General features: G+C 41.8%; 2 protein-coding genes across 3 annotated transcripts in view; one reads left to right on the top strand and one right to left on the bottom strand.

Moving 5' to 3' along the window:
* LOC126175014 (peptidyl-prolyl cis-trans isomerase E) overlaps positions 1-17,825 on the bottom strand; it is a 77,969-nt gene extending 60,144 nt beyond the window's left edge. For both annotated transcript variants that reach the window (XR_007535511.1, XM_049921501.1), the window contains exon 1: positions 17,697-17,825. Coding sequence is in view for 1 of the 2 variants with exons in the window: in XM_049921501.1 (XP_049777458.1) it covers positions 17,697-17,730 (34 nt within the window). In the remaining variant the exon portion in view is untranslated. The remainder of the gene's footprint in view (positions 1-17,696) is intronic.
* Positions 17,826-17,873: 48 nt separating this feature from the next.
* The window catches only part of LOC126175013 (serine/threonine-protein kinase RIO1), a 121,153-nt gene continuing 118,545 nt past the window's right edge, over positions 17,874-20,481 (top strand). Inside the window, exons 1-2 of the mRNA XM_049921500.1 lie at positions 17,874-18,197; positions 18,280-18,440. Coding sequence (XP_049777457.1) covers positions 18,112-18,197; positions 18,280-18,440 — 247 coding nt within the window. The 5' untranslated portion in view covers positions 17,874-18,111. The remainder of the gene's footprint in view (positions 18,198-18,279; positions 18,441-20,481) is intronic.

Here is a 20,481-nt window from a genome sequence, read left to right as displayed (position 1 = left end):
AACTTATCCTCAAGCTGTTCAATGAAAAACTGTGGCTTACTAGTTAGAAAGGAGTCCCCATCAGTTCTGCTACATATTAAAAACTGAGGCGAATATAGCTCTCTCTGTTCTGTTGCCCTACGTTCCTCCCATGGTGTAGCGAAGGCAGGAAACTATTTAGGGTCATACCTGTCAGCAATGTATTCAATCTTGCCTTCTTAGAGACTGCTGGTGCCGTATGGTCACCAGCAAGAGATGATACAGACAGCTTCATTGTGGGTCATCCGTTCTGATGCCACCCACTCTGATCAGGGGCTCTCCCCAGGGGTGCCACCCAGACACAGCAAAGGCCAACTGGCATGATGGCCGTTGCCGGGAGTCCTGATGCCCCAGGAAGACAGGCATCTACTCTTTGGCATATGTGGGGAGTTTACAGCTCAGGTATCAGCAGTGTGATCCCTGTCTTGTCAGGGGGCTACCACCAAATGGGTACATGATGGTCCCACCACAACAGACTGGTTACCGTGTTGCGTATTGGGTGCAGAGAAATCCAATATTGTCATGGGGGCAAAAGAGGACAGGAGACAGCGGAAGAAGATAACATACCCCGGAAAGTGTCCTCGCCCAAATAGTTGAATCACAGGTGTAGATGCAAAGCCACGACAAGAGATTCAGGAGATCGAATCTGAGGGCACTATGGATAACTCGTGCACCACATAAGGCGTCCTTCCCATATGGCCCACAATTCTGTAGAATTTTGAAAGTGGCAGGCCAAACCACAGAATGGGACCTGAACTCATGGGGCCAAAAAGTGTGAGACTCCTTTTAGTCCCCTCTTATGACAGGCAGGAATACCTTAGGCCTGGATCCACAGGGGTGGGGGTGGGGGGCAAACTTTAGGGATTTAAAAAATTCCATAGTGTTTGATACACATGGTCTAACAATGAAGGTGATACATCTAACTACGAAGTACTACGGTAATACAAGGAAGCTGAGTATTAAAATACAAACCACAGTTTTTTCCTAGTTAGTTATTTACTTTCTTCATATTGTTCTTTATCTCTGAGAAGCCCAGATTTGGCCATTCTTCTCCTAATTCTTGGAGGTCAATTTCCATTATATTACTGGAATTGCAGGTGTTACAGATTTCAGTTACTATATGGCAGTCACCTATTTTTTTGGACCCTGAAACTTCAGACACTTCATGTTATGTGGCTGTCTTGGCCAGCAGAGCATGGCTTCAAAGCCATTTGACTTCTTTCTATGATCCCACTATTATTTGTAAACCATTGTGAATAAAGAAATGGAAGAGCATTTCAAATAACGCCTCTCCTACTAAAACTTCCTTCACTACAATTCCTACAATTTGTTTTCTCAGGGCTCTCCACCAGAGCTCTCAATGTTGACTGGGTGTTAGTACTCCCTTTACACTGTGAGTTGAGCCGAAATAGATGTTCAACCAAATAAGTTCTGCGTTCCTGAGTAAGTCTCACTAAACTGGGGTGCCCCTGAAACCCAGAGGCAGTCCACGAGAGACTGTTTTGCCCCAACAGCCATACAACCCATCACACCAGAGCTCACTTCGATATCGAGGGTACTTTTATAGGTTTTTAGAATTCTTCCAACCAGAGCACTTAAGACAAGATCCCTGCTCTCAGAAAAAAAACACAATGTTCCACTCCTGGGCTGCACAGCGGGATTCATAATCAAATCTGAAGAACAATAGTCTAGATGAATATTTTGATCACTTACGGATCTGCCATCAGGCGGAATACTATAACCTGAGGGAAAGAAAAATGCACTAACATGTGAGAAAGGTAAGAATAGGAAGTATAGATCATTTAGTGAGATCAGAGGAGCAGTTAGGTAGAAAAACCAGTAAGTAAATGAAAGTACAAACAACAATAACAAATAAAATGTAACTACTGGATGAGAAAAAAGAAAAGTATAATAGGATAGAAGATCCACATGAATGATCAGATAGATTACATACCTGAAATAGCTTATACACATTTGTTGGCTTTGCCAACTCAAATCCAACTATCACCTTTCCATCAAACCTATACCTCTGGCTATACTACAGATCGGTCTGTCACCACAAGCTACATTTAAAAAAATAATACAGACAGTGTTTCGTTCTCTTCCTGTTTGCACATGTATGTCACACAACATAATTATGTTGCGGAACGAATCCGACGAGAACCGATGGGATCCAGTCAACTAAATACTGAGATACGTAATGTTTTTATGGTAGCAAGATAATGAGATCTGGGAGGAGAAGGATGGGAATCAGGTTTAACGTTGTCATTAGATACAACTATTTATGGGGCTAGAGTGTGTAGAGTGTGTTTGTGCCCCCCCCCCACCATCTAGTGTCAGACTGATATACAGTGTGGTTGGAGGTCTAGGCTGCACTGAAAGGTAGAATGTGGTTGGGAATTGGTGAAACCAATGATTGTAAAAACGAAATACTGATTGTGATAACAGATTGATTTGCAGTGCATCTTGATGACTACATTCATGCCACATTTAATACACACTGCCTTATACATAATATTTTTAGCTATGAAACTCTGATGAGTGTTCTGATGGCTAATGTATACAGTACATATATTGTACACAAACCATGAAAAATGCAAGGATGGTCCACCACTTAAAAGTTTATTGTTATGGGCACTGGGGGTGTTGCTACAGAGGGAGGAAGCTTTTTGTGTAAAGGAACGTAAATGCTTTGTTTGTAGCACTGGATAAAAACAGCAGCTGAGTACCATAGAAGAAGGAGCACTGGGGTCATTCCACGTCAAACGGATCATATTAAAAAGTGTCCCTACTCAACCATCTCCAAATCTAATGAAATTTGGTGTGAAGGTTCTATATGGTCTTTGATTCTTATATACCAAATTTCAGTCCAGTATCTTCAGTGGTTGAATTTTTAGGGGCTTTTAAAGAGAGGCTACTCACCTTTGCATCATGTACGAAGGTGCAGATGTGCCACGTTTGTTAGGCTTTTTTTAAAGTTCTAGCACACATTTGGTCATTTGCTTTAACATACATGGGCAACTTTTTATGCTGAATCACACCATGGCAAAAATTTGGGATTTTTGGCACATTTAAATATAGATTGCCTCTAAAGTGGCAAAAAAATTCGTTGTGCAATTCTTAGCGCCAAGGTTTGACTGACCACTGCTACTTTTCAAATGAACCAATCACACCACAACTTCAGAGGGTTATTCCTACCTATCATATCTGTAGGTGGATCAAATTTAATTAACACTGGATGCCTAGAAGAAAAGGTACACATCTGCAAAGTTGGCCAAAACATTCTACGTACAAATTTTACAGTATTTTTGGGGTGCAATATCTCAATTGTGTTTTGTTCAGTCCTATTTTTCTTACCAAAGCTGGAGAAAGCATGCTTTAAGCTTTCAAAGCAGTTGTTGTTTGGTCTTCATTCCAGAGACTGGTTTGATGCAGCCCTCCATGCTACTATATCCTGCACAAGCTTCTTCATCTCCAAGCTCCAAGTATCTACTGCAACCTACATCATCCTGAATCTGTTTGTTTGTTTGTTTTGTTTTGTTTTAGGGTGCAAAAAACAACTGGGGTCATACGCACCCAAGTCAAAACTATAGAACATGAACAGAGAGGAGGGAAACAACTATATGTCAGTCCCAATGGACAGAATAGGAGACAGCTAAAAACAGGCACGTGGAAAAAGGGCTATTACAAAAGAACACCATACAAAAATGGAGGTCCAAAACTAAAAAATGAAATGGCCTTCACCATACTGCTTCGGCAGATAAAAAGTAAAACGCAGTCGACAGCCCACGTCATTCACTAAAACGGCTGATAAATCAGACGGCAAACCCAAGCTGGAACGTAAATTGTTAAAAAAAAAAAATGGGCATTCCAGCACAAAGTGGCAGACAGTTATAATTTGGGCGTAATGAGTACAAAGTGGCAGGGTAGCACCACTGAGCAAATGATGCAGGCTAAAAAGGCAGTGCCCAATATGCAGTCGAGTTAAAATAATCTCCTCCTGGCGGGAAGCCCGAAAGGAGGTTGTCCAAGGCGCCGGGAGAGGCTTAATGAGCCGAAGCTTATTCCCGTGAATGGAGAATCATTGGCAATGCCAAAGGGACACCACCTCGTGACAGACAGAAATGCACAGGTCATCGGAGGGAATACAGGTACTCGCAGGTTGAGGTACAAGGACTGCAGCCTTGGCAGCAGCGTCAGCTGCCCTGTTTCCTGGCAGACCGACATGACCAGGGACTCCCAGAAACGTGACATTGGCTCTACCAAGAGTGAGCAAGTGACAGTTTTCTTGGACCCGTTGCACTAAGGGACGAGCAGTGTACAGCGCACAGAGACTTTGGAAGGCAATGAGTGAGTCTTAGCACAGGACACAATTGGGAAGGCTGTGTCATCAGATGTACTCTGTGGCCTGATACAAGCTGAAAAGCTCGGCTGTAAATACTAAGGAATGTGCTGGAAGCCAATAGAAAGACACAGGTGCCAATGACGAAAGCACACCTGACCCCACGGTCAGTCTGAGAGCCATCAGTGCATACGTAGGTACTATTGTGAAGTTCCATGCGAAGGTTGTGAAACTGAAGGCGACAGACCGATGCTGGAGTAGTGTCCTTGGGAAGCAAATGAAGGCCAAAGTTAACGTGGGCTGATTTACAAAGCCAAAGTGGTGGATGGTTCAACCCATAGGGAAGGTTGCAGGTAGCGTCAAGTTAATCTGCCGTAGCAAGTGGCGAAAGCAGACTCCAGGAGATAACAAAGAAGAAGGACGAGCCCCATACCCACGATCAAAGGAATCATCAAAGAAGGAGACATAGGAGGGGTGGCCATACATGGCAGACAAATGGCATGCATACCTGCTGAGGAGAAAGTCACGGCGGTAGGATAGTGGTAGTTCAGCAGCTTCATCATACAAACTCTCAACCGGGCTGGTGTAAAAGGCGTGTGTGGCCAAACGGAGGCCATGATGATGGATAGTGTTGAGACGGCGTACAAGGGATGGGCATGCAGATATATAAACAAAGCACCCATAGTCGAGTTTCGAACGGACAAGGACAAGGGACCATTACAAACAGAGGAGGATGGTTCGATCGGCACACCGGGAAGTACCATTGAGGACATGTAGGACACTGAGGGACATCGTACAGTGGGTTGCCGGGTAAGACACGTGGGAGGACCAAGAGAGTTTCCTATTGAGCTTGAGCCCCAGGAATTTCATAGTGTCAATGAATGGAAGGGCAACACACCCAAGATCGAGAGATGGTGGGAGAAACCATTTGTGCTGCCAGAAATTCATACAGACGGTTCTGTCAGGGGAAAAGCGGAAGCCATTGTCGATGCTCCAGGAGCGAAGACGATCCAGACAGCACTGAAGAAGCCGCTCAGTGAGACAGGTCTGTGGAGAACTGCAATAGATGGCAAAATCATCGACAAAAAGGGAGCCAGAGATACCCGGTGGGAGACAGGCCATTAGAGGGTCAATGGCAATAGCAAAGAGGACTACGCACAGGACGGAACCCTGAGGGACACCATTTTCCTGCATAAAGGTGTCTGACAAGGCAGAACCCACATGTACCTTGAAAACTCAGTCTTGTAAATGCCCAAAGAAAACAGGGCACGTGCTCACGGAAGCCCCACATGTAAAGAGTATGAGGATACCAGTTCTCCAGCAGGTGTCGTAAGCCCTCTCCAACTCGAAAAACACGGACACAGTATGGGATTTCCGCTGAAAACCATGGGTGGACAAAGTAACGAGACGGTCAACTGCAGAATGCCATGCTCGAAATCCATACCGTGCATTCATTAGTAAGTGGCGAGACTAGAGCTGCCACCCCAGCCGGGCATGAATCGTACGTTTCATCACCTTGCAAACACAGCTAGTAAGAGAGATGGGGTGGTTGCTAGAAGGAAGGTTTTTGTCCTTACTGGACTTAGGTATGGGTACGACGGTGGCTTCACGCCAGTGTCCAGGAAATGTGCCTCAGCCCATACGACGTTGTACGTGTTAAGCAGGAAGTGCTTGCCTGCATGAGAGAGGTGCTGCACCATCTGAATACGGATGGCGTCTGGCCCTGGGGCGGAGGATCATCTAGCTCCCTCATAGTAAAGGCGGCATAGTAGCACTCATGATTCTGAGAAGAGAAGGGTATCACCTGAGCCTCCTCCACTTGTTTCCAATGGACGAAAGCAGGGTGACAGCGGGAAGAGCTCGAAACTTCCACAAAATGGTGGCCTAAGGTGTTGGGGATAGCAATGGGATCCACGATGACATCGTCAGCTACTGTAAGGCCGGAAATTGGGGAATGGATCTTGGTTCCAGAGAGCCATCGGAGGTTGGCCCACATGACAGAGGAAGGTGTGGAACTGTTAAAAGAACTAGTGAATGAAATCCAGCTAGCTCTTTTGCTATCCCAAAGAACTCAACAACACTTTGCACGCATCTGTTTATAACGAATGCAGTTTGCCAGTGTAGGGTGGCAGTTAAAAACGCGGAGAGCACGTTTCCATGCACAAATTGTGTCGCAGCATGCCTCAGTCAACCAAGGGACTGGGACATGACATGGTAAAGAGGACGTGCAAGGAATGGAACATTCTGCAGCACTAAGGATAATGTTGATGAGATAGTCCACCTGGTCATCACAACTGGGGAAATCTTGTTCTTCGAAAGTTGCCAGGTAGGAGTAAAGCTACTAGTCAGCCTTAGTAAGCTGCCATTTGAGCGTGCATGCAGATGGGGTAGGAGTCAGCAGATGGAGAGCACATGGGAAATGGTCACTCGAATAGGTGTCAGAAAGAACGGAAGGAGTCTGAAGGAAAGTGGGTGCTCCACTGTTAAGGCAGAAGAGGTTAAATTGGTTAAGAAGGTCAGCCAAGAGGTTACCTCCCTGACAGGTCCTGGGAGAACTCCAAAGGGGATGATGCACATTAAAGTCACCGAGTAGCAAAAACAGGGGAGGTGGGGGGAAGGTGGGAGGGGGGGGGGGGCGGGTAGCTGCCCAATAAGCTGAAGGAAGTCTGCCCTGGTGACAGCGAATGATGGAGTGACATAAATGGCACAGAGGCAAAAAGTCAAACAGGGGAGGAAAGGCAAACTGCTATAGCTTGAAGACGGGTTGACTGTGAATGTCATCCCGTATGAGCAGCATGACGGCCCATGAAATGGATTGTCAACCTCAGAGGGAAGGTCAAAACGAATCGGTAAGTAATGTGAAAGCTCAATGTGGTCATGAGGGTGCAATTTCGTTTCCTGAAGGCAGAGTACAAGGGGTTGCTGTGATACTAAAAGCAGCCATAAATCCTCTTTGTGGGACCAAAGGCCACGAAGATTCCATTGGATGACAGTCGTGAGGAGGAAAAGATGTAGGGGTGTCAAGTCAGCGGCCGCCGAGTGACACACGATGTAGAGGCGCTACTACAGGGCACAGAAGCAGCAGGATCCTGCTCCTTGGGGTCCACAGAAGCAAAGGTGTGCTTGTTCGGTCGGACTGTGGAGCCAAACACTGAAAACTGGTTGGTGGTGTGCACTGGCAAGACAGGGGTCAGCCAGCCTTAAGGACCACGTGGTGCCACTGTCGAGCAGATATTCGAGTTGGCGAAGAAGATCGCTTGTCTTTAGCGGACTTCTTCGAGTCCTTCTGGTTAGAGGAAGACTTGGGTATTGTTTGGCTGGAGGGACAGAGGAAGTCTTCATGGGAGTACTCCTTCTGTCCTTTCCTGCTTGCAGGTTGTGTAGTGGGTGGCTTCGCCCCTTGAGGCGAGAGACTGACGGTTTGCTGCGCAGCGGGGTGGGGGAACGGCAATGCTGCCTTAGACGCTGGGTGATTTCACGACTTGAGCCGAATTTGAGGTCACATGTCTGTGTGGCCATGTCCTCCATGGAGCGAGGGGTAAAAAGAACAGAACTATCTATATGTGCTAGACGGGAAAACACAGGGTTTAAGACTAGCCACTAACTTGCAAGCTACTGGGTACGGCATGTTTTCCTTTACCCAAATCTCTTGAACAGCCCATTCATCTAGATACATGGGACAATCTCGAGAGGCAGCGGCATGGCCGCCATTACAGTTGATACAGCGGGAGAAATAGGTGGACATTCACCCTCGTGTGCACTCCTGCCACAGGTTACGCATTTGGCTGGGTGTTGACAAGATGTTCGAGTGTGGTTGAAATGATGATACTGGTAGCACCGCATCGGATTCGTAACATAAGGCTGGACTGTGATAATTTCATAGCCTGCTCCGATCTTGGACAGCAGCACCATCCTATCAAAGGTGAGGCACCAAGGAGGAATCGATGTTTTTCATTACACGATGGACAGCAATGACACCCTGATCAGAGAGGTAAGACTGTTTTTCATCCTCAGTTAGACTGTCAAGCAGCCTGGTGTAAATTACACCGTGGGAAGATTCAAAGTTCTATGTGCCTCGACACGAACAGAGTAGCCATGTATAAGCGAAGCAGCAAGCAGTTGTTGTGTTTGAGAATCAGAAGCTGTCTCCAAAAGCAAAGTGTCATTCCGTAAACGAGAGCAGGATTTCACAGGGCCATCAACTGCATCAACAAATTTCTGGATAATAAACGGATTGACTGTGGCAAAGGACTGACCAGCTTCAGTACGTGAGACCACAAGGAACCACGGTGCAGCAGGAAGGGTGTTCAAATCAGTAGCCTCATTACATTTACCTTTAGTATACGTCAATGGGGAAGATGACTGACCCATTGTGAGGAAATCCCCCATGATTGCCAGCGTTTCCGATGGCACGCTCCTTCCAACTAGGGGCCCCCTTCACAAGGGGGCGCACCCGCCTCAGGTGACCGTTCACACCTCAGGTCACACCTACTGAACATCTGACGGAGGGACCAATCAGCAATCTGAGAAGGTTACAGCTCAGGCAGTCACCCCAACATGAGCCTGACCTGTACCAGGGGGTACGTGCGAACCCTACCTGTCGACTCGGGGCTGGGAAATACACGTTACCCAGTCACCTGATACACGTCAGACGCATGTGGCGGCCTTCAGTAGTGCACAGGGAGGAGGAAGAAGAAGAAGAAGAAGAAGAAGAGGATCCTCAAACACCAAAGCCGAGGTACGAAAGAAGAAGGGAAACAAAGAAAGGAAAAGGGAGCCAAAAACAAAGGTGAGATTAAAGGTTTCAGGAATTACTGCAATCAATCGCCGTTTTTTCTTCAATTTTTATTTATTCACAACTGGTTTCGAATCGCCTGGCGATTTATCATCAGATGATACAATTTAGTTTGGAGTACTGTGGGGGGTCGTGCATTGTTTTTATTCTTGTTGCAAGCACTTTATGCTTTCCAGTATTGTTAAATATCAGGTGAAACAAGCACTTTTCCACTGATGGTGACTCCCACATACTTTATAAAATATAAACATATCGAACACTCTTTGGTTCATCTGATGATGAATCGCCAGGTGATTCGAAACTGGTCATGAACAAATAAAAATTCAAGAAAAAACAGCGATTGGTTGCAGTAATTCCTGAAACCTTTAACAAGACAGTAGCAGTGTTCCAAAGCCAGAATGGATTAAAGTTTTAAAGGTGAGACTGTTCGCACGTTAGCGACACAATGCAGAACATTCCCTATAATACCCCAGACATGTTTCCCAAGGGAGGGTAAAAAGAATAGAAAGAGGATAGACATGCAGCAAGGAAGGGAAAGAGTGCTGCAAAGGCTGGGGCCCCATGGTAGCCAAGCACGAAGCCGCCTAAGGGCGGTGAGTCCCCTGGGGGGAGGGGGGGGGGGGGACTTCTGAATCTGCTTAGTGTATTCATTTCTTGCTCTCCCTTTACAGTTTTTACCCTCCATGCTGCCCTCCAATACTAAATTGGTGATTCCTTGATGCCTCAGAACATGTCCTACCAACCGATACCTCTTCCTAGTCAAATTGTGCCACAAATTCCTCTTCTCCCCAATTCTATTCAGTACATCCTCATTAGTTACGTGATCTACCCATCTAATCTTCAGCATTCTTCTGTAGCACCACATTTCGACATCTTCTATTCTCTTCTTGTCTAAACTAGTTACCGTTCATGTTTCACTTCCATACATGGCTACACTACATACAAATACTTTCACAGAAATGACTTTCTGACACTTAAATCTATACTCAATGTTAACAAATTTATCTTCTTCAGAAACGCTTTCCACCTCATTTAATTCAACTTTATTCCATTATCCTTATTTTTATGTTCATCTCATGTCCACCTTTCAAGACACTGTCCATTCTGTTCAACTGGTCATCCAGGTCCTTTGCTTGCCACCTTCAGGATTTAAAAGAGAGTATTCCACTCAACATTGTCAAAAAGCCTTCTCTAAGTCTACAAATGCTGGAAATGTAGGATTGCCTTTCCTTAATCTATCTTCTAAGATAAGTTGTAGGGTCAGTATTGCCTCACGTGTTCCAATATTTCTACTAAATCCAAACTGATCTTCCCCGAGGTCGGCTTCTACCACTTTTTCCATTCGTCTGTAAAGAATTCGCGTTAGTATTTTGCAGCTGTGACTTATTAAACTGATGGTTCGGTAATTCTCACATCTGTCAACCACTGCTTTCTTTGGGATTGGAATTATTATATTCTTCTTGAAGTCTGATGGTATTTCGCCTGTCTCATACATCTTGCTCACCAGATGGTAGAGTTTTATCAGGGCTGGCACTCTCAGGCTAACAGTAGTTCTAATGGAATGTTGTCTACTCCTGGGGCCTTGTTTTGACTTAGGTCTTTCAGTGCTCTGTCAAACTCTTCATGCTGTATCAATCTCACGTTTCATCTTCATCTACATTCTCTTCCATTTCCATAATATCACCCTAAAGTACATGGTCCTTGTATAGACCATCTATATACTCCTTCCATCTTTCTGCTTTCCCTTCTTTGCTTAGAACCGGTTTTCCATCTGAGCTCTTGATATTTATGCTAGTGGTTATCTTTTCTCCAAAGGTCTCTTTAATATTCCTGTAGGCAGTACCTATCTTACCCCTAGTGATATATGCTTCTACATCATTAGATTAGTCCTCTAGCCGTACCTGCTTAGCCATTTTTCACTTGCTGTCAATCTCATTTTTGAGACATTTGTATTCCTTTTTGCTTACTTCATTTTTATATTTTCTCCTTTCATCAGTTAAGTTCAATATCTCTTCTGTTACCTAAGGATTTCTACTAGCCCTCATCTTTTTCGTACTTGATCCTTGATGCCTTTACTATTTCATCTCTCAAAGTTACCCATTCTTCTTCTACTGTATTTCTTTCCCCCATTCTTGTAAATTGTTCCCTAATGTTCTCTCTGAGACTGTCTACAGCCTCTGGTTCTTTCAGTTTATCCAGATCCCATCTTTTTAAATTCCTGCCTTTTTGCAATTTCTTCAGTTTTAATCTATAGTTCATAACCAATACATTGTGGTCAGAGTCCACATCTGCCCCTGGAGATGTCTTACAATTTAAAACCTGGTTCCTAAATCTCTGTCTTACCAATATATAACCTATCTGAAACATGTCGGTGTGTCCAAGCCTCTGCAACATATACAAACTTTTTTCATGATTTTTAAACCAAGTATTAGCTATGACTAAGTTATGCTCTTTGCAAAATTCTACCAGGCAGCTTCCTCTTTCATTCCTTACCCCCATTCCATATTCGCCTGCAACTTTTCCTTCTCTTCTTTTTCCTACTATCGAATTCCAGTCACCCATGACTATTAAATTTTCGTCTCCCTTCACTATCTGAATAATTTCTTTTATCTTATCATACATTTCCTCTATTTCTTTGTCATCTGCAGAGCTAGTTGGCATATAAACTTGTACAACTGTAGTAGGCGTGGGCTTCGCGTCTATCTTGGCTACAATAATGCATTCACTATGCTGTTAGTAGTAGCTTACCCACACACCTATTTTTTTTATTAATTACTAAACCTACTCCTGCACTTCCCTTACTTGATTTTGTATTTATAACCTTGTATTCTCCTGGCCAGAAGTCTTGTTTCTCCTGCCACTTAACTTCACTAATTCCCACCATATCACACTGTAACCTATCCATTTCACTTTTTAAATTTTCTAACCTACCTACCCGATTAAGGGATCCAGCATTCCACGCAACCCATAGAATGCCAGTTTTCTTTCTCCTGATAATGACGTCCTTCTGAGTAGTCCCCGCCTGGAGATCCAAATGGGGGACTATTTTACCTCTGGAATATTCTACTCAAAGATATATTGTTTAATTTCTGGACCTTGCATATTGATGAGTAAGAATACCTATTCAAAAGTAGGGAAAATTGATTATTGGTAAATACAGAAAATTAATAAAATTTGAAGTTGTAAATAAAAAAATGTGTAATTGTAGTGTCATTTAATGGTGTAATATTTGCCTGCAGTTTGGGGAATGTGACTGTGTTAGTAAGTGTTTTTACATTATTTTACAATATAGAATATAAATATAATAAAAAAAAACCTCAGAAAATGCTCTTAAGATCATAAAATCTAGATGATCATAATGGAAAGTTATGTTGTTTAGAATGTTTTAACCCTACAATGCATGGTGATGCATATATGCACTGTCACTGTTTCCATCGACATTATAAAGCAGCAATAGTTTTTTAAGCCTCTATCCTCGCAGCAGTGATATATTGCTGAAATACCACTTTCAATTGTTGCTTTCATTATTGGCAGTTTTCAATGTATCAGTCTTCTGTGAGGTGTACTCTTTGGTGTTGACTTTATACAGACTTAGTGTTGAGTACTGAGTGTTTGAATAATCAACAATCATTGTTGCAGTAGAAGGTAAGCACTAAAACAATATGGCTTGATGGCCTAATTTGTATATTTTATATACAAACAAGACTGAATCTTCCATGTTTCAAACCTGGATATTCATAAGCTTTCAAAGTTGCTAGTTATAGGTTAATAAACTATTGTATAAAATTAACCAAGAGACCCCTTCACCCAGCTACTTTAATGGATCAGATAGAGCTGATTGTCATAAGTTATTACCATTCACTGATGACAAAAGTCAACTACAATTAGTTAAGGAAATGTCTCCAATGGACAAGGAGCTTCTACGACATAGGTTTGCGCTTGATTTTACTGAAGATATCCAAATTTGTCCATAATACCATAATGCGTTGTTGATGACAAAATTTCAGTCCCTGCAAAAGACTTACTGCAACCCATTTGGTACAGAAAAACATTAACCAAGAAGGCTCTAAGAGCAGTGACCGCTGCAATGTCTGATAGGTTGATGTTACTGACTAATGTTTTTAAACATGGTCAGAAAATTTGTACCAAATGTAGACATGAAGTGGCCCAAAATGAATCATCCCACCAGCATAAGCAAGAATTATCATTCACTGAAGATATGGACATTGTTGATGCTTGCTTTACTGCTAATACTTCAGTACTATCACTTGGAGAGTCACTATTAAAGGTTCAACAGGCCAGCAAAAGGGATTCAATGAGATACATAAAGCACAAAGTTCTGAAAGCCCAAAGTAGCATTACTAAGGTAATTACCACAGCTGCTGGTGTAGGCCAAGTAGCTATTGCTCAAATACAAATGGAATTGTGCCAAAAATTTAAAGATGTAGATATCTTAAATGAAGAGCTTAAAACTTAAGGCTTCAAGAAATTGCAGTAAAGTTCAAATGTTGATCCTAGCCCCAAATAGCTGGACTAATGAAAAACTGGCTCTAAAGAATTTGCTGTTTTGACTAAAATGGAGAAGAAGTCTAGGGAACTAAAGATACAAGATGGGATTTTGGCAACAAGTGCAAACTGAAAAGGGTAAAAGCTCAACGATGAAGTAAAACAAAATGTCTTCACTTTTTTTTTGGAGATTTTTCTTGTTTATGTTCAGGCTAAAAGTTTGTGATGCAGTAAAAATAAATGGGAAAAAGATTCAGAAGGAGAAATGTATGCTCCTTTGAAACCTGAAAGAAATGTTCATTGCTTATTGTAAGCCATATGGAAATCAACTGAGCTTCTCAAAATTTTGTGAGTTCAGGCTGAAATGGTGTACTACAGTTGGTGCTTCTGGTACACATTCAATATGTGTATGTGCAGTTCATCAAAATGTCAAAGTAATGTTGGCTTCAGAACCATCCATTCAAGATGACTACAAGGTTTTGAAAAAAACTGTATTCAGTTTGAAATCAAAAGACTGTGTAATGCAACGTTGTGAGGAATGTCCAGGAAATACACAACTAGAAGCTTTTCTTGGAGACACTTTTGAAGACTATGAGCCTGAAGAAACAATTTAACACTAACAACAGATCCATACGGACAGACATGCATTGGAGACATGTCAGAGAACTGTTGAAGATGTCATGGGTACACTGATTTTGAAAATTACCGGTTTAAGAAGCCATCACTTTGTGACAAAACACTAAGGTGTAAAGTAAGCAGCTAAAAAGAAATCTTGCAGAAAATAATTAATTATATTGACGTATTTTGCTGAGAATTATTCATTTGTTGTTGAAGATGCTGTGCAAGGATTTCATTGGGCGAAGGTCACGTTACATCCATTTGTTACCTATTTTGGTCGAAAGGAAAGTCAGAGTATTAGCATTTGTTTGATTACAGGCTGTCTCCATTGTGATACCATTGCTGTCCATGCCTTTCAAATGAAGTTAATAGCATATTTCACATGAACAAGATGTCCTCATCAACTTTATGCACCCACATGGTTCTGCTCCTTTCTTCCATTGGCCAACTGCGTAAGACACCTGCTGGATTCCTGTGTGACCTATTTTTGTGACTTCAGAAGCACAATCACAGTCATAATCAGGGAGATAATACAATTTTTCTCAATCTGCCTTTACAAAATCGTGTAACTATTTAACAAAAAATGGAACTCAGTCTTTAGTGTTTCTGCTTTGCAAATCTGCTGTGTTGTGTATTAGATTTGATTTGTTGTTGTTGTAGTCTTCAGTCCTGAGACTGGTTTGATGCAGCTCTCCATGCTATTCTATCCTGTGCAAGCTGCTTCATCTCCCAGTACGTACTACATCCTACAACCTTCTGAATCTGCTTAATGTATTCATCTCTTGGCCTCCCTCTATGATTTTTACCCTCCACACTGCCCTCCAATACTAAATTGGTGATCCCTTGGTGCCTCAGAACATGTCCTACCAACCGATCCCTTCTTCTAGTCAAGTTGTGCCACAAAATCCTCTTCTCCCGAATTCTATTCAATACCTCCTCATTAGTTATGTGATCGACCCATCTAATCTTCAGCATTCTTCTGTAGCACCACATTTCGACAGTTCTATTCTCTTCTTGTCTAAACTATATATCGTCCACGTTTCACTTCCATACATGGCTACACTCCATACAAATACTTTCAGAAACGACTTCCTGACACTTAAATCTATACTCTATGTTAACAAATTTCTCTTCTTCAGAAACGTTTTCCTTGCCATTGCCAGTCTACATATGATATCCTCTCTACTTCGACCCTCATCAGTTATTTTGCTCCCCAAATAGCTAAACTTCTGTACTACTTTAAGTGTCTCATTTCCTAATCTAATTCCCTCAGCATCACCCGATTTAATTCGACTACATTCCATTACCCTCATTTTACTTTTGTTGATGTTCATCTTGTGCCCTACTTTCAAGACACTGTCTATTCTGTTCAACTGCTCTTCCAAGTCCTTTGCTCTCTCTCACAGAATTACAATGTCATCTGCGATCCTCAAAGTTTTTATATCTTCTCCATGGATTTTAATACCTACTCCGATTTTTTTTTTCCTTTACTGTTTGCTCAATATACAGATTGAATAACATTGGGGAGAGGCCACAACCCTGTCTCACTCCCTTCCCAACCACTGCTTCCCTTTCATGTCCCTCGACTCTTATAACTGCCATCTGGTTTCTGTACAAATTGTAAATAGCCTTTTGCTCCCTGTATTTTACCCCTGCCACCTTCAGAATTTGAAAGAGAGTATTCCACTCAACACTGTCAAAAGCTTTCTCTAAGTCTACTCTACAAATGCTAGAAATGTAGGTTTGCCTTTTCATAATCTAGCTTCTAAAATAAGTTGTAGGGTCAGTATTGCCTCACGTGTTCCAATATTTCTATGAAATCCAAACTGATCTTCCCTGAGGTCGGCTTCTACCACTTTTTCCATTCGTCTGTAAAGAATTCACATTATTAAACTGATGGTTCGGTAATTTTCACATCTATCAGCACCTGCTTTCTTTGGGATTGGAATTATTACATTCTTCTTGAAGTCTGAGGGTATTTCGCCTGTCTCATACATTTTGCTCACCAGATGGTAGAGTTATATCAGGACTGGCTCTCCCAAGGCTGTCAGTAGTTCTAATGGAAAGTTGTCTACTCCCAGTGCCTTGTTTCGACTTGGGTCTTTCAGTGCTCTGTCAAACTCTTCATGCAGTATCATATCTCCCATTTCATCTTCATCTACATCCTCTTCCATTTCCATAATATTGCCCTGAAGTACGTTGCCCTTGTATAGACCCTCTATTTACTCCTTCCACCTTTCTGCTTTCCCTTCTTTGCTTAGAACTGGCTTTCCATCTGAGCTCTTGATATTCACGCAAGTGGTTCTATTTTTTTTCCAACGGTCTCTTTAATTTTTTTGTAGGAAGTATCTACCTTACCCCTAGTGAGATAAGCCTCTACATGCATACATTTGTCCTCTAGCCTTGCCTGCTTAGCAATTTTTCACTTGCTGTCAATCTCAGTCGGGTGATGCTGAGGGTATTAGATTAGGAAATGAGACACTTAAAATAGTAAAGGAGTTTTGCTATTTGGGGAGCAAAATAACTGATGATGGTCGAAGTAGAGAGGATATAAAATGTAGACTGGCAATGGCAAGGAAAGCGTTTCTGAAGAAGAGAAATTTGTTAACATCGAGTATAGATTTAAGTGTCAGGAAGTCATTTCTGAAAGTATTTGTATGGAGTGTAGCCATGTATGGAAGTGAAACATGGACGGTAAATAGTTTGGACAAGAAGAGAATAGAACTGTCGAAATGTGGTGCTACAGAAGAATGCTGAAGATTAGATGGGTAGATCACATAACTAATGAGGAAGTATTGAATAGGATTGGGGAGAAGAGAAGTTTGTGGCACAACTTGACCAGAAGAAGGGATCGGTTAGTAGGACATGTTCTGAAGCATCAAGGGATCACCAATTTAGTATTGGAGGGCAGCGTGGAGGGTAAAAATCGTAGGGGGAGACCAAGAGATGAATACACTAAGCAGATTCAGAAGGATGTAGGTTGCAGTAGGTACTGGGAGATGAAGAAGCTTGCACAGGATAGAGTAGCATGGAGAGCTGCATCAAACCAGTCTCAGGACTGAAGACCAAACAACAACAACAACAACAGACATTGCTACAATGTTACTACCTGTCTTTATTCGGAGAACATGTTGTTTCCCAGTTTTTTTCTTTTTTTTTTTTTAAGTGTGAAAACGAATGCGTTTTAGCAGAAGCGGCGATGATCAAAAGCCATGGGTTACGCTACATATCAGTTTACCATATAATTACCGAACGAAGAGGAGAAAGGGATAGCATTTTCTTTCATTTACAATTGACTTCAATAATATGTCATCGCGGTATATGTCTATATTATATCACTTCAGTATATTACTTGTAATCCAAATATAGAGTCATCTTACAAGTATCGGCAATGTAAACAACAGGTATCACACTTACCAACATAAACCGTACGTTTAGTATTTGTTGTCATAGCATTGAAGTCTTTCACAACACAAAACTACACATTTGAAACTCAGTTTTCAATCATGCGACATGCAACATACAGTGAACAAAAGTGTATCGGGACATGGGTGACATGTTTCCAACTTTTGAAACTTGAAACTTTTAAACGATACTGACTACTGAACTGGTTTTCTTCAGTATAGTGTATTATTTTACAGATAGTAATATGAAACTGCACTGACTGTTTACAATATTCGTAAACATTACAGCTTCAACACCCTGCAATCGCCTCTGATTTTACTAATATTGGCGACAATGCATTCGTATGATTGGGTCATAACAAAAGTCGGTCTGTTTAGGTGTCGTGAGTATTGCATATGTATAACAGTAGTCTGCTAATGAATAGAAAATGGATTTGGTTGATAGAGAAATTAAGGAGACTTGGAATATAGATTCCGTCGATGGGCAATTTAGCGACGCAGAGGACGATGTTGGGTAAGCACCACGAAAACAGCATAAACAGTACTTTGAAAGTTTTACATATTTGTGTTTCTTTATTATTGTTATTATTTTAAAGGTATCCGACACCTAGAGGCAAACCACTGGTCAAATCACAGCTTGTGACAGGTCTGCAAAACCTCGAAATTAATGATGGAAGTGGAAGTGATGGATATGAAGCCGAAGATGATAATGGAGACTACCTGGATGAAATGTACGATTGGCCACAAAAAGCACCAGGTAAATTTAGATCCCAGTTGTTTTTAGATGAATTTTCCTAAAATAATGTATATTGTAAGCCAATTATTTGTAAATACTTAACGGGCATGTTGCCTTGCGTTGTCACGTGTACAGACTGGTGTGGTGGCCGTTTAAATCCAGATATTATCTCTAGCTGGTAAACGTCTGGACGAAATAATTTTGATACTCCATGAAGCATTGAAGCAGAGCTCTAATTGCTTTGCAAACTGTTCTGCATGGCACGCTGCTACGTGAAATGACCCGCGATTTTTTGCCCCTTTTCCCCTCGCCTTATTCTGCTTCCTTGCAGTGTGTTCAGTTCACCCTTTCAATTTGAATGAAAGCAGCAAACCTGAGTAAGATATTGGAGTCGATGATCATCTTTGTAATACGGTTCTTAATGTTAGTCAATTAGTGATTATCCAACTGTATTGTAACGTTTTGTTTCACATTCCTGAGTTTTTAGTTCTTGGTGGAATCAGTACATCATTTCCCCATCTACATTTTGATTTCATAACCCACTTGTGCGTGGCTTGAAAGCTACATAGTGTAGTAGTATAGCATTTCCACCCCACTCTTCTCATTCATTTGATGATAGTTTGTTAGAAAAATAATTGTCATACCTCAGTATAAGCCACATTTCTCTGATTTTACATTCGTAAGTGCTATACAAGATTGTGGAAAGAAGTAATAAGCAAATAGTAGAATTCAGTCTCACATTTTATTGTATTACGCATTACCAATTTTAACTTTACACCCATCATCAATTATTAAAGAGCTGCATTTGTAAGATACGAAGGACATGAAAGGGAAGCAGTAGTTCACAAGTGAATGATATATGGTTGCAAACATTCAATATATTCATTGAGCAAGCAGTGAAAGAAACCAAGAAGAAATTTGGAGAAGAAATTAGAGTTCAGGAAGAAGACTTAAACTATTTTGAAGTTTTTGCTATAATCGTGTAACTCTAACACAGTTTAGCCCGATATGTACGATAAAGTATAATTAAATAACATGGTGCCAAGGGACGTAGATTAGGAAATGACACTAGTAACAAATTAGTGCTTAGGTCAGGTAACTAATTAAGTCATGTAACTGAATCTTCATCTATCTACAACTAAAGTCTTCTCCTTATTTTCTCTCTCTCTCTCTCTCTCTCTCTCTCTCTCTCTCTCTCTCTCTCTCTCTCTGTGTGTGTGTGTGTGTGTGTGTGTGTGTGTGTGTGTGTGTGTGTGTGTGTGTGTGTTGATACAGAGTGCCAGTAACTATATTTACACTTCCAGGTAAAATACATTGAACACAACAACCAAGAAACATTATATTACACACACAAACTCAGTGTGTACAATAGCACCAGACAGGTTTATTATATTTCACATGATGCACTTTGCTGCCATCTCATACAAAATATATTGTTCACACAATCCCAGCACCCCCTTTGCCTTCACAAGATAAACCAAATAGCCCCACAATCTTTTCTAACTTCTCTTTGCTCAAGTGTTTTGTCAGGTCACGCAACACATGTCTTCTGTGCTCAGGTAGCCATGGCAGTGTTCTGTCATTCTGTGTGCTCTGGAATAAAATGGTGCCTTATATCAATATATTTTGTCCTAGTACTAGTGAAATCATTTTTAGCTAGGTTAATGGCTCCTTTATTGTCCCAGAAGAGCATTACAGGTTCCACAATTAAATTGGGTTTTCTTTCACATATTAATGTTCTTAGCCACAATGTTTCCTGTGTGGTGTAAAATAGCGCCATATACTCAGCCTCTATGGTACTCAATGCAACAGTTTTTTGTTTTTGACAAGACCACGAAATGTGGCCCCCCATTAATTTAAAACAGCAGCCAGTAGTGGAGTGCCTATCTCCCAATTCAGTCCCCCAGTTCGCATCCCTGTTGCCTTCTAGTTTTTCATTACCTTCTCTATGTCTTAAATTGTGGCCTTTTCACAGATTTCCAGTGCTTTTCCTTTGGGGGTCTGCAGTATCTTCTCACTCCGTTGGTGGCAAAAGCAATGTCAGGTCATGATGTTTGATACA

This window comes from Schistocerca cancellata, chromosome 3, assembly GCF_023864275.1.
Source record: "Schistocerca cancellata isolate TAMUIC-IGC-003103 chromosome 3, iqSchCanc2.1, whole genome shotgun sequence".
Classification (NCBI taxonomy): Eukaryota; Metazoa; Arthropoda; class Insecta; order Orthoptera; family Acrididae; genus Schistocerca; species Schistocerca cancellata.
Note: the sequence above shows the minus strand (reverse complement) of the source record. Positions and strands in the feature narration are given on the sequence as shown.